This window comes from Salvelinus sp. IW2-2015, unplaced genomic scaffold (assembly GCF_002910315.2).
Source record: "Salvelinus sp. IW2-2015 unplaced genomic scaffold, ASM291031v2 Un_scaffold1002, whole genome shotgun sequence".
Taxonomy (NCBI): domain Eukaryota; kingdom Metazoa; phylum Chordata; class Actinopteri; order Salmoniformes; family Salmonidae; genus Salvelinus; species Salvelinus sp. IW2-2015.
The window spans coordinates 78,904-92,112 of NW_019942682.1; the positions used below are offsets into that span (position 1 = coordinate 78,904).

A 13,209-nucleotide genomic window follows, 5' to 3' on the forward strand; every position below is an offset into this window, starting at 1 on the left:
GGTCAGGACCCGGAGAAGGCGACTGGGAAAGCTGCCGTTACCGTAAATACTACTCACCAACGTGCAATCATTGGACAATAAATTAGACGAGGTACAATCACGAATATTCTACCAACGGGACATCAAAAACTATAATTTCATATGTTTCACGGAATCGTGGCTGAATGACGACATGGATATTCAGCTAGCGGGATACACGCTGCACCGGCAAGATAGAACAGCACAACTCCGGTAAGACGAGGGGGGGGGGGGGGGGGGGGGCGGTCTGTGCATATTTGTAAACAACAGCTGGTGCACAAAATCTAAGGAAGTCTCTAGATTTTGCTCACCTGAAGTAGAGTATATTGTGATAAATTGCAGGCCACACTACTTGCCTAGAGAGTTTACAGCTATACTTTTCGTGGCTGTTTATTTACACACAGACAGATGCTGGCACTAAGACCGCACTCAGTCAGCTGTATAAGGAAATAAGCAAACAGAAACCACTCACCCAGAGGCGGCGCTCGTAGTGGCCGGAGACTTTAATGCAGGGAAACTTAAATCAGTTCTACCAAATTTCTATCAACATGTTAAATGTGCAACCAGAGGGAAGAAAATTCAAGATCACCTGTACTCCACACACAGAGACGCGTAACAAGCTCTCCTCGCCCTCCATTTGGAAAAATCGGACCACAGCTCTATCCTCCTGATTCCTGCTTACAAGCAAAATTTAAGCAGGAAGCACCAGTGACTCGGTCTATAAAAAAGTGGTCAGATGAAGCAGATGCTAAACTACAGGACTGTTTTGCTATCACAGACTGGAACATGTTATGGGATTCTTCCGATGGCATGGAGAGTACACCACATCAGTCATGGCTTTATCAATAAGTGCATCGAGTGACTGTACGTACATACCCCAACCAGAAGTCATGGATTACAGGCAACATTCACACTGAGCTAAAGGGTAGAGCTGCCGCTTTCAAGGTGCGGGACTCTAACCCGGAAGCTTACAAGAAATCCTGCTATGCCTTGCGACGAACCATCAAACAGGCAAAGTGTCAATACAGGGCTAAGATTGAATCATACTACACCGGCTCCGACGCTCATCTTATGTGGCAGGGCTTGCAAACTATTACAGACTACAAAGGGAAGCACAGCTGCGAGCCTGCCAGTGACACGAGCCTACCAGACGAGCTAAATCACTTCTATGCTCGCTTCGAGACAAGCAACACTGAGGCATGCATGAGAGCATCAGCTGTTCCGMACGYCTGTGTGATCYCGCTCTCCGTAGCCGACGTGAGTAAAACCTTTAAACAGGTCAACATACACAAGGCTGCGGGGCCAGACGGATTACCAGGACGTGTGCTCCGGGCATGTGCTGACCAACTGGCAGGTGTCTTCACTGACATTTTCAACATGTCCCTGATTGAGTCTGTAATACCAACATGTTTCAAGCAGATCACCATAGTCCCTGTGCCCAAGAACACAAAGGCAACCTGCCTAAATGACTACAGACCCGTAGCACTCACGTCCGTAGCCATGAAGTGCTTTGAAAGGTTGGTAATGGCTCACATCAACACCATTATCCCAGAAACCCTAGAACCACTCCAATTTGCATACCGCCCAAACAGATCCACAGATGATGCAATCTCTATTGCACTCCACACTGCACTTTCCCACCTGGACAAAAGGAACACTTATGTGAGAATGCTATTCATTGACTACAGCTCAGCGTTCAACACCATAGTACCCTCAAAGCTCATCACTAAGCTAAGGATCCTGGGACTAAACACCTCCCTCTGCAACTGGATCCTGGACTTCCTGACGGGCCGCCCCCAGGTGCTGAGTGTAGGTAGCAACACATCTGCCACACTGATCCTCAACACTGGAGCTCCACAGGGGTGTGTGCTCAGTCCCCTCTTGTACTCCCTGTTCATCCACGACTGCATGGCCAGGCACGACTCCAACACCATCATTAAGTTTGCAGACGATACAACAGTGGTAGGCCTGATCACAGACAACGACGAGACAGCCTATAGGGAGGTCAGAGACCTGGCCGTGTGGTGCCAGAATAACAACCTATCCCTCAACGTAACCAAGACTAAGGAGATGATTGTGGACTACAGGAAAAGGAGGACCGAGCACGCCCGCATTCTCATCTACGGGGCTGTAGTGGAGCAGGTTGAGAGCTTCAAGTTCCTCTGTGTCCACATCAACAACAAACTATAATGGTCCAAACATACCAATACAGTCGTGTAGAGGGCACGACAAATCCTATTCCCCCTCAGGAAACTAAAAAGATTTGGCATGGGTCCTGAGATCCTCAAAAGGTTCTACAGCTGCACCATCGAGAGCATCCTGACTGGTTGCATCACTGCCTGGTATGGCAACTGCTCGGCCTCCGACCGCAAGGCACTACAAAGGGTAGTGCGAATGGCCCAGTACATCACTGGGGCCAAGCTTCCTACCATCCAGGACCTCTATACCAGGTGGTGTCAGAGGAAGGCCCTAAAAATTGTCAAAGACTCCAGCCACCCTAGTCATAGACTTTTCTCTCTGCTACCGCACGGCAAGTGGTACCGGAGCGCCAAGTCTATGTCCAAGAGGCTTCTAAATATCTTCTACCCCCAAGCCATAAGACTCCTGAACATTTAGTCGAATGGCTACTCAGACTATTTGCATTGCCCCCCGCCCCCCTCTTTACACCACTGCTACTCTGTTGTCATCTATGCATAGTCACTTTAATAACTCTACCTACTAGGGATGAAACGTTTACCGGTTTCACGATAAACCGCAGTAAAATTCCCAGCGATTAGTATTACCGTTTCAAATTTTAAAAATAGTTTTGTGTGAAAACACAGCAGAAGGCAGTGACAGCGCTCGGGAGTTTTTTCAGCCTTCTAAGAGGACCAAATCGGAAGTGGGGTCGTATTTTGGGTTTTACAAGACTGCTGAGGGAAACTTAATTGAAGATGGTCACCCTGTCTGCAGAACATGCAAAAACAAATCACTGGGGCAACACTTCAAATCTCTTGAGTCAGCTTCGTGACCACCACGCACTACTTTATAGTGAATGCAAGGTAAGTTAACTTTTAGCTCAATGCATGATGGGGGGACTTCGAAATGGGGGAAAATGTCATGGTTTGTCTGTCTAACTTGATAATAGCTTGTTAATAATGTAAACTGAAGCTTTCAGTGTTACCTACTCTTGTAAAAACACTACACGTTATTATGCTGATGTATGCGTCGTGTGTCTGTGGACTCTTCGCCCATTGCACACGATAACACGTTATGTAGTTTAGTCACCCTAGCAAAATATTATGTTAAATTAAAATCCGGCAGACGTCGACTTGGTTGTAAAAGGGTTCCAACAGGAGAAACACTATAAACAAGACTCCTGTATTTATGTCAATTGTTCGGCTCATTGCAATTATCACTGTCTTCATTTGTATTTATGCATGGGGTCATTGCATATACTCAATGCAACACAGAAGATAGACTGTGTGTGTGTGTGTAAGTGAATAATTATAATTATAATGTAACAACACTAATAATAATAATACATTTTCTATTCCCTTGTTTACAGAGTGGGCGTGCAGCAGGCAAACCCAGTGATGCTACTGGTCCCTCCTCATCTACAGTTGTGACACAGACACTCGATCAAACATTTAAAAGGCAGGCTGCTTATGCACCCACATCAAAAAATGCTCAAGACTTCACTGCAGCCCTTTCATATTACATTGCAAAGGACATGATGCCATTTCAAATTGTTTAGAGGCCTGGCTTTCTGAGGCTGATGAAGGTTGCCGTGCCTCACTACAAAGTGAGTGCTGCTCATTTTATTTGCTGTTTGTTTATTTGATTTGCTTACTTAAGGTTGTGTTCATTTAAAGCTGCACTAGGGAAACTTATACCTCTCATGGCCACATGGTGCCATCTTTAATGTTTATGTTATTATTTTAGTGTTTATGCACACAAAAAGTGCATAGTGCTGCTAATTTTATTTGTTGTTTGTTGGATTTCAATATAAAACTTGGTGAAATGATTTCAGTGTGGGTATCAGTACTTTTTGAAAATTTCCAGCACGTTTTAACAACACCTTGATAATACTGATAACCCTGATAATTTTGGTCACTATAATCGTGATATGAAATTTTCATACCGTTTCATCTCTACTACCTACATGTACATATTACCTCGACTAACCGGTGCCACCGCACATTGACTCTGTATCGGTACCCCCTGTATATAGTCTCGCTATTGTTATTTTACTGCTGCTCTTTAATTACTTGTTACTTTTATCTCTTATTCTTATCTGTATTTATCTGAAACTGCATTGTTGGTTGGGCGCTCGTAAGTAAGCATTTCACTGTAAGGTGAATACCTGTTGTATTCGGAGCATGTGACTAATAACATTTGATTTGATTTGACATCTGTGCCCAGTGGGTGGTTGGAACTTGGAACACATAGCAGCATTACCCAGAGATGGGAGGGGGAAAATGTTCAAGCCCAGGGCAACATAGGGCAAACAACCTGGGTGATTATAAAGTATGATAAGGTTTTCTAGAACAGAGGTTCCTAAACTGTGGGGCGTTTAATGAACTTAGTCCGTTTTTCAACTTACTCCTGATAGCTTTAATAGTAGAATGCACAAGGTGCAATTTCTAAATTGGGTAGTGCATCATCAGTTCCTCTTATCATGTCAGTCATTGCAGACCTGAGAGCGCTATTTATGACTTGTTAGAAATGTCCAGATCAACTAGGGGTGTTCCCCCATTCTGGAAGGGGGGTCTGCCTGAGTGAAAAGGTTTGGGAACCCCTGTTCTAGAATATGACAGGTAACCACCACCAAGAATAACACAATCTGCCTGGATGTCTAGGACTTTCAGTGACTCCCAAACAATGACATACTGTACCTACCCTATCATTCATTTCCCTGTAGCAACAATTTGGACTTTTACTTTGTCACTTTTTCCCCACTTAGAATCGGTTTTATCAAATAAAAGTTAATTCACCAAGCCGATGTAATGTCATTGTTGTTTTACAGAGGGTTACAATGCTATTATAATTTCTTTACCCATATCTCAATGTCTCAACTTTTATATAAGGCTTTGCTTTATATTTCTCCTTGAGGTTAGAGTTATCATCAGACCAGTGGTTCAATGCTGCGTTAGAGGACGGGGCTTCAGAACCACTGGTCTGATGATGTCTATCATCTGACTGTCAGAGCAGAGCAGCTGGGCTTTCTTGGCAGGTACAGCATCCTGGAGGGATACGATAGTCTTTGATACTAAGCTGGCTAGAGAGGAAACTATAACCGACGTTGGGGAAAGACAAGAGAAATACTTGATACTTAAAATGGAGGGAAAAGTATGAGCAATATCAGACTTTTCCAGCAAACACCTTAAGTTTAGGTAATACCATTTGTGTACGTGATACCACAACCTATAAATCCACAACAAATGTAAATGGATCTGCTGAGTGAAGATAGAGTACAGATTTATTGCACTCGTTAGTGTGCTGAAATAATTCCTGCCTTTTGCATGTCTCAGGCTGCAGGTGTGGTCAAATGAGTTTGATCTGACCTCTGACATTAAGCTGGCCAAAATAAGCTGGGTAGCGCAGGGCGTGAGGAAAAGGGGGATTTACCAGTCCTGGTGTAGAAGGTAGACAGGGGGAAGGGAAATAACGTTGAGTAATTCAATACAAAAAATGGGAATGCCAGACAGCCTCGACAGACAGTGGCTTTCACACTGCGTACCAGTAATGTGTCAGGAAATCTGACTTGTGACTATGAAAAGCTCTTAGGTATGTCATCTGTTTGTCGTAATGTTTTCTATGCATGCCATTAATGTATGTTAATGGCATTCTACTTTTAAAAATCCACCTCTCTAAAAACAAGTCTCTCACCGTTGCCGCCTGCTATAGACCACCCTCTGCCCCCAGCTGTGCTCTGGACACTATATGTGAACTGATTGCCCCCCATCTATCTTCAGAGTTCGTGCTGCTAGGCGACCTAAATTTGAACATGCTCAAAACCCCAGCCACCCTACAATCTAAGCTTGATGCCCTCAATCTCACACAAATTATCAATGAACCTACCAGGTACCACCCCAATTCCGTAAACTCGGGTACCCTCATAGATATCATCCTAACAAACTTGCCCCCAAATACACCTCTGCTGTTTTCAACCAAGATCTCAGCGATCACTGCCTCATTGCCTGTATCCGTAATGGGTCACGCGGTCAAACGACCTCACTCATCACTGTCAAACGCTCCCTGAAACACTTCAGCGAGCAGGCCTTTCTAATCGACCTGGCCGGGGTATCCTGGAAGGATATCGATCTCATTCCGTCAGTAGAGGATGCCTGGTCATTTTTTAAAAATGCCTTCCTCACCATCTTGAATAGGCATGCCCCATTCAAGAAATTTAGAACCGGAAACGGATATAGCCCTTGGTTCTCTCCTGACCTGACTGCCCTTAACCAACAGAAAAACATCCTATGGCGTTCTGCATTAGCATCGAACAGCCCCCGTGATATGCAACTTTTCAGGGAAGCCAGAAACCAATATACACAGGCAGTTAGAACAGCCAAGCCTAGCTTTTTCAAGCAGAAATTTGCTTCCTGCAACACAAATTCAAAAAAGTTCTGGGACACCCGTAAAGTCCATGGAGAATAAGAACACCTCCTCCCAGCTTCCAACCGCTCTGAAGATAGGAAACACTGTCACCACCGACAAATCCATCTAATTGAGAATTTCAATAAGCATTTTTCACGGCTGGCCATGCTTTCCATCTGGCTGCCCCTACCCCGGACAACAGCACTGCCCTCCCCTCTGCTACTCGCCCAAGCTTCCCCATTTCTCTTTCTCCAAATACAGTCAGCTGATGTCCTAAATGAGCTGCAAAATCTGGACCCTTACAAATCAGCCGGGCTAGATAATCTGGACCCTTTCTTTCTAAAACTATCTGCTGAAATTGTTGCCACCCCTTTACTAGCCTCTTCAACCTCTCTTTCGTGTCGTCCGAGATCCCCAAAGATTGGAAGCAGGCTGCGGTTATCCCCCTCTTCAAAGGGGGGGACACCCTTGACCCTAACTGCTACAGACCTATATCTATCCTACCCTGCCTTTCTAAGGTCTTCGAAAGCCAAGTCAACAAACAGATTACCGGACCATTTCGAATCCCACCACCCTTCTCCGCTATGCAATCTGGTTTCAGAGCTGGTCATGGGTGCACCTCAGCCACGCTCAAGGTCATAAACGACATCGTAACCGCCATCGATAGGAAACAATACTGTGCAGCCGTATTCATTGACCTGGCCAAGGCTTTTTGACTCTGTCAATCACCACATCCTCATTGGCAGACTCGACAGCCTTGGTTTCTCTAATGATTGCCTCGCCTGGTTCACCAACTACCTCTCTGATCGAGTTCAGTGTGTCAAATCGGAGGGTCTGTTGTCCGGGCCTCTGCCAGTCTCTATGGGGTGCCACAGGGTTCAATTCTTGGACCGACTCTCTTCTCTGTATACATCAATGATGTCGCTCTTGCTGCTGGTGATTTCTGATCCACCTCTCACGCAGACGACACTATTCTGTATACTTCTGGCCCTTCTTTTGACACTGTGTTAACAACTCTCCAGGCGAGCTTCAATGCCATACAACTCTCCTTCCGTGGCCTCCAACTGCTCTTAAATACAAGTAAACCAAATGCATGCTTCTTCAACCGATCGCTGCCTGCCCTGCCCGCCTGTCCAACATCACTACTTTGGACGGTTCTGACTTAGAATATGTGGACAACTACAAATACCTAGGTGTCTGGTTAGACTGTAAACTCTCCTTCCAGACTCACATCAAACATCTCCAATCCAAAGTCAAATCTAGAATTGGCTTCCTATTCCGCAACAAAGCATCCTTTACTCATGCTGCCAAACATACCCTTGTAAAACTGACCATCCTACCAATCCTCGACTTCGGTGATGTCATTTACAAAATAGCCTCCAAAACCCTACTCAATAAATTGGATGCAGTCTATCACAGTGCCATCCGTTTTGTCACCAAAGCCCCATATACTACCACCACTGCGACCTGTACACTCTCGTTGGCTGGCCTCCGCTTCATACTCGTCGCCAAACCCACTGGTTCCAGGTCATCTACAAGACCCTGCTAGGTAAAGTCCCCTTATTTCTGCTCGCTGGTCACCATAGCAGCACCTATCTGTAGCACGCGCTCCAGCAGGTATATCTCTCTAGTCACCCCAAAACCAATTTTCCTTTGGACGCCTCTCCTTCCAGTTCTCTGCTGCCAATGACTGGAACGAACTACAAAAATCTCTGAAATTGGAAACACCTATCTCCCTCACTAGCTTTAAGCACCAGCTGTCAGAGCAGCTCATAGATTACTGCACCTGTACATAACCATCTACAATTTAGCCCAAACAACTACCTCTTTACCTACTGTATTTATTTTTTTAATTTATTTTGCTCCTTTGCACCCCATTATTTTCTGTCTCTACTTTGCACTTTCTTCCGCTGCAAACCAACCATTCCAGGTTTTTTTTTAGTTTTATTTTACTTGCTGTGTTTGTATTCACTTCACCTCCATGGCCTTTTATATTTTTATTTATTTTATTTTATTTTTATTTATTTATACATATATTTGTTTGCCTTCACCTCCCTTATCTCACCTCACTTGCTCACATTGTATATAGACTTATTTTTTTTCACTGTATTATTGACTATATGTTTGTTTTACTCCATGTGTAACTATGTGTTGTTGTATGTGTCGAACTGCTTTGCTTTATCTTGGCCAGGTCGCAATTGTAAATGAGAACGTGTTCTCAATTTGCCTACCTGGTTAAATAAAGGTTAAATAAAATAAATAAAAAATGTTATGACACATACAATGCATCAGCCTTGCCATGAATAACTTGAAGCCAGTGATCAGGACACATATTTCTAGATAGTGAGCTCCCTAGTCCTATCGTGCTAAATGAATTATGGGCTGGCTGCTGCTGCCTTGCTGGACAGCTGTCCAGAGCAGAGAGAGACAGACAGATAGACTGACAGCCAGGGTCCAGGGTCCAGGGAACAGTCCTATTATGGAAGTAGCTTTGTGTGGAAGTTACCTTTCTACCCACATCCTTTCTTTCTGCTGAGCTCATCTGGACACTTCATGGAAAGTCTTTCATCATAGGTTTTCATCTAAGCCAAGGAATTAAGCTTGTGACCATAGCAGTGTTGATGTGAATCGGAACATTTGGCAATGCACAAACCTGGATAGTTGTAAACTGTTTGTAATTCATTTATTACAAACGCATTTAGCTCTCTAACTGTAAGAAGTAGGCTATGTTTACATAGGTTATGATTGAGTATTTGGTGTGGATTTGTTTTGTTCTATCTCAGTAGCGTTGTTAATAGCAGTACAAACCGAAGTGAGTGTCAGAGGCTTCTACTTTTCATCTTTGTGGACAGACACATCTGGTCACCATAGGTGAAGACTGCATTAACCATACCTCTTAGTGTACTTTTGTGCTGTCTGCTTATGTTGTAGCCTGCCTACCCACAAGCCACCTGATACCATGCCGTCATGTTGAACCCAGTTGGCATTACCCCTTATAGTCCTTATTCTCCCCTCACAGCCTCTCTCTCTCTCTCTGGGGGTTGTCAGCAGGGTATGCTAGCTGTGTCAGGATTCAGGAAGGGAGGGAGAATAGCGGGCAGGAGAGGGCATGAGTGTTGAGGGAGAATACAGTACAGGATATACTGTATGCCAAAGGGAAATGAGGAGTCAATAACAGAGCGGAAACAGATCTCTGTTTACCTGGCACAATATGCAATAGAATAACTATACACATAATTCAATTATATGTAGACAGTATCCTTTTAATCATAATCAGTATTGTCCAGTCTGTGAGGTCTGTGCTATTATAGTATACTGGATAGTTTTAGTATTTCATTTTTGATATTGCATGTACTTTCAGGGGCTTTATAGGAGTATTTCACTAGTTGGTCAGTGTCCACCCCTCCCGTCTATGTACAGTATCCCCAAAAGGTTATATTCACATGATTGTTGTGCCCCTGCTGTCATTTTATAGTGTTTATTCTCATTTTCCTTACCCAATTTTATGTGGGTCATTGTTAGTGCACACACACACACACACAATCCAGGGTTTCCGTTATGAAAACGTGGCCCCGGACATTTGACCTGCAGCATTTTAATTTACTGGACATTTGAGACATTTACCTGACCCATGTGGATTGGGTGCGCAACCTGATTAGGGCGTCCACTCCCGGTGCTCAGAATGACAGAAATCACAGTTAGATTACGGAATTTAATCTTAACAGAACATGCAAGTCGAGGATGCAATGACGTGTGTCCTTCTTTCCGCACACTTTGAAGATGTTAGAATTACTGTCCACATGTACTTTTCCTCAGCCAACAACACGAGTAACGAACCGCCAAATCCCAAGCCTATGCATAGACGGCGTGTGAGTTTCAAGTTTGGGGAAGCATATTTTCACCATAAAACTGCACCTTTATATCAAAGCATTCCATGCATCATTGCATTTGCAAACTTATATAAGATATCTTACTATATTTGAAATGTGATGAGTAGATTGGATAGTCATAATTTAGGCTAATAATATAATTTAAATCCCTGTTTGCAAAAAAGACCGGTCAATCATGGCTGAGCGCGTATAGCGTAGAGCCTTGGGCTATAGGGTATATCCGATACGTTTCTTATTTCATTGCATGGAAAAAAACATGTTATGCATTTCTTATGCACTTTAAAGGATATGACTGGAGACATTAGCAGAATCTTTTTTAATACGACAAATGACAGGGTAGCCTACTCTGCTGACACTGACAAACAGATCAATAAAAGTCACGTTGTCCATATAATGGGTCTATGAGAATCGGAGACACAAATAGAATATGACGTCCATCTAATGTTAACTACGGGATCGGTGTCCCTATACCAGGACGGTTGAGCTAACGTGCGCTAATGTGATTAGCATGACGTTGTAAGTAACAAAAAAATATATGGGCAGAAAGCTTAAATTCTTGTTAATCTAACTGCACTGTCCAATATACAGTAGCTATTACAGTGAAAAAATATCATGCTATTGTTTGAGGAAAGTGCACAATAACAACAAACTTTTATCACGGCAACTAGTTTGATACACATTCACCTCTGAAGGTAAATAATGTACTTACATTCAGTAATCTTGCTCTGATTTTTCATCCATAGGGTCCCAGAGATAAAATGTACTGTAGTTTTGTTTGATAAAATAAAGTTTTATATTCAAATGTAGGAACTGGGTTCTACAGTTTGAACATCTACTGTCTCTGGCTCCAGGAAGAGTAGCTGTGTCACGATCGTGTGGAGAGACGGACCAAGGCGCAGCGGGATATGAATACATCTTCTCTTTATTTTAATGACGAAGATGAACACGAAACGAAAACACTTATACAAACTAAACAAAACAACAAACGATCGTGAAGCTACAAACGAAAGTGCACACACAAGCTACTTACGTTAAACATAGAGAATTACCCACAAATACATGATGCCTATGGCCACCTTAAATATGGCTCCCAATCAGAGACAATGAAAAACATCTGTCTCTGATTGAGAACCACTCAGGCAACCATAGACATAGCTAGACACATTCACTCAACCATAGACTTCCCTAGAAACATTCACTCAACACAAACCCATACACTCTAACAAAATCCCCCTAGACACTACAACCACCCAAAACAAGACAAAAACACAAACATACCCCATGTCACACCCTGACCTAACTAAAACACAATAAAGAAACAAAGAATACTAAGGCCAGGGCGTGACATAACCCCCCTTAAGGTGAGAACTCCGGGCGCACCAGCACATAGTCTAGGGGAGGGTCTGGGTGGCCGCCTCCGTCTACGGCGGCGGCTCCGGCACTGGTCGTGGTCCCCACCCCACCATAGTCACTACCCGCTTTCCTAAACCTCCTGGAATAAGAGCAGCACCGGACTAAGGGGCAGTACCGGACTAAGGGGCAGCACCAGGATAAGGACAGCACCAGGATAAGGGACAGTACCAGGATAAGGGACAGCACCAGGATAAGGGCAGTACCAGGATAAGGGGCAGTACCAGGATAAGGGGCAGCACCAGACTAAAATGGCGGATCCTGGCTGACGGCTCTGGCGGATCCTGGCTGGACGGCTCTGGCGGATCCTTGCTGGACGGCTCTGGCGGATCCTGGCTAGCTGACGGATCTGGCTGCTCATGTCTGGCTGACGAATCTGGCTGCACATGGCTGGCTGACGGATCTGGCTGCTCATGGCTGGCTGACGGATCTGGCTGCTCATGGCTGGCTGACGGATCTGGCTGCTCATGGCTGGCTGACGGATCTGGCTGCTCATGGCTGGCTGACGGACCTGGCTGCTCATGGCTGGCTGACGGATCTGGCTGCTCATGGCTGGCTGACGATCTGGCTGCTCATGGCTGGCTGACGGATCTGGCTGCTCATATCTGGTTGGCGGCCCTGGCAGATCCTGTCTGGTTGGCGGCTCTGGCAGATCCTGTCTGGTTGGCGGCTCTGGAGATCCTGTCTGGTTGGCGGCTCTGGCAGATCCTGTCTGGTTGGCGGCTCTGGCAGATCCTGTCTGGTTGGCGGCTCTGGCAGATCCTGTCTGACGATCGGCTCTAGCGGCTCCTGACTGACGATCGGCTCTGACGGCTCGGGACAGACGGGCGGCTCTATTGGCACTGGGCAGACGGATGGCTCAGATGGCGCTGGGAGACGGATGGCTCAGATGGCGCTGGGGAGCCGGATGGCTCAGATGGCGCTGGGGAGACGGATGGCTCAGATGGCGCTGGGGAGACGGATGGCTCAGCTGGCGCTGGGGAGACGGATGGCTCAGATGGCGCTGGAGAGACGGATGGCTCAGATGGCGCTGGAGAGACGGATGGCTCTGGCCGGCTGAGGCGCACTGTAGGCCTGGTGCGTGGTGCCGGAACTGGTGGTACCGGGCTGGGGACACGCATCTCAGGGCTAGTGCGGGGAGCAGCAACAGGACGCACAGGACTCTGGGGACACCAGGAGGCTTGGTGCGTGGTGTAGGCACTGGTGGTAATGGGCTGGAGACACGCACCATTGGACTAGGCGTGGAGGAGGAACAGGGCTCTGGAAACACACTGGAAGCCTGGTGCGTGGTGTTTGGCACTGGTGGAAC

At 45.5% G+C, this 13,209-nt stretch overlaps 1 protein-coding gene across 1 annotated transcript in view; it reads left to right on the top strand.

Moving 5' to 3' along the window:
- Positions 1-13,209, top strand: part of LOC112069404 (CD276 antigen-like) — a 75,697-nt gene that overhangs the window by 2,064 nt on the left and 60,424 nt on the right. The window contains 1 exon segment of the mRNA XM_024136739.2: positions 3,566-3,802. Coding sequence (XP_023992507.1) covers position 3,802 — 1 coding nt within the window. The 5' untranslated portion in view covers positions 3,566-3,801.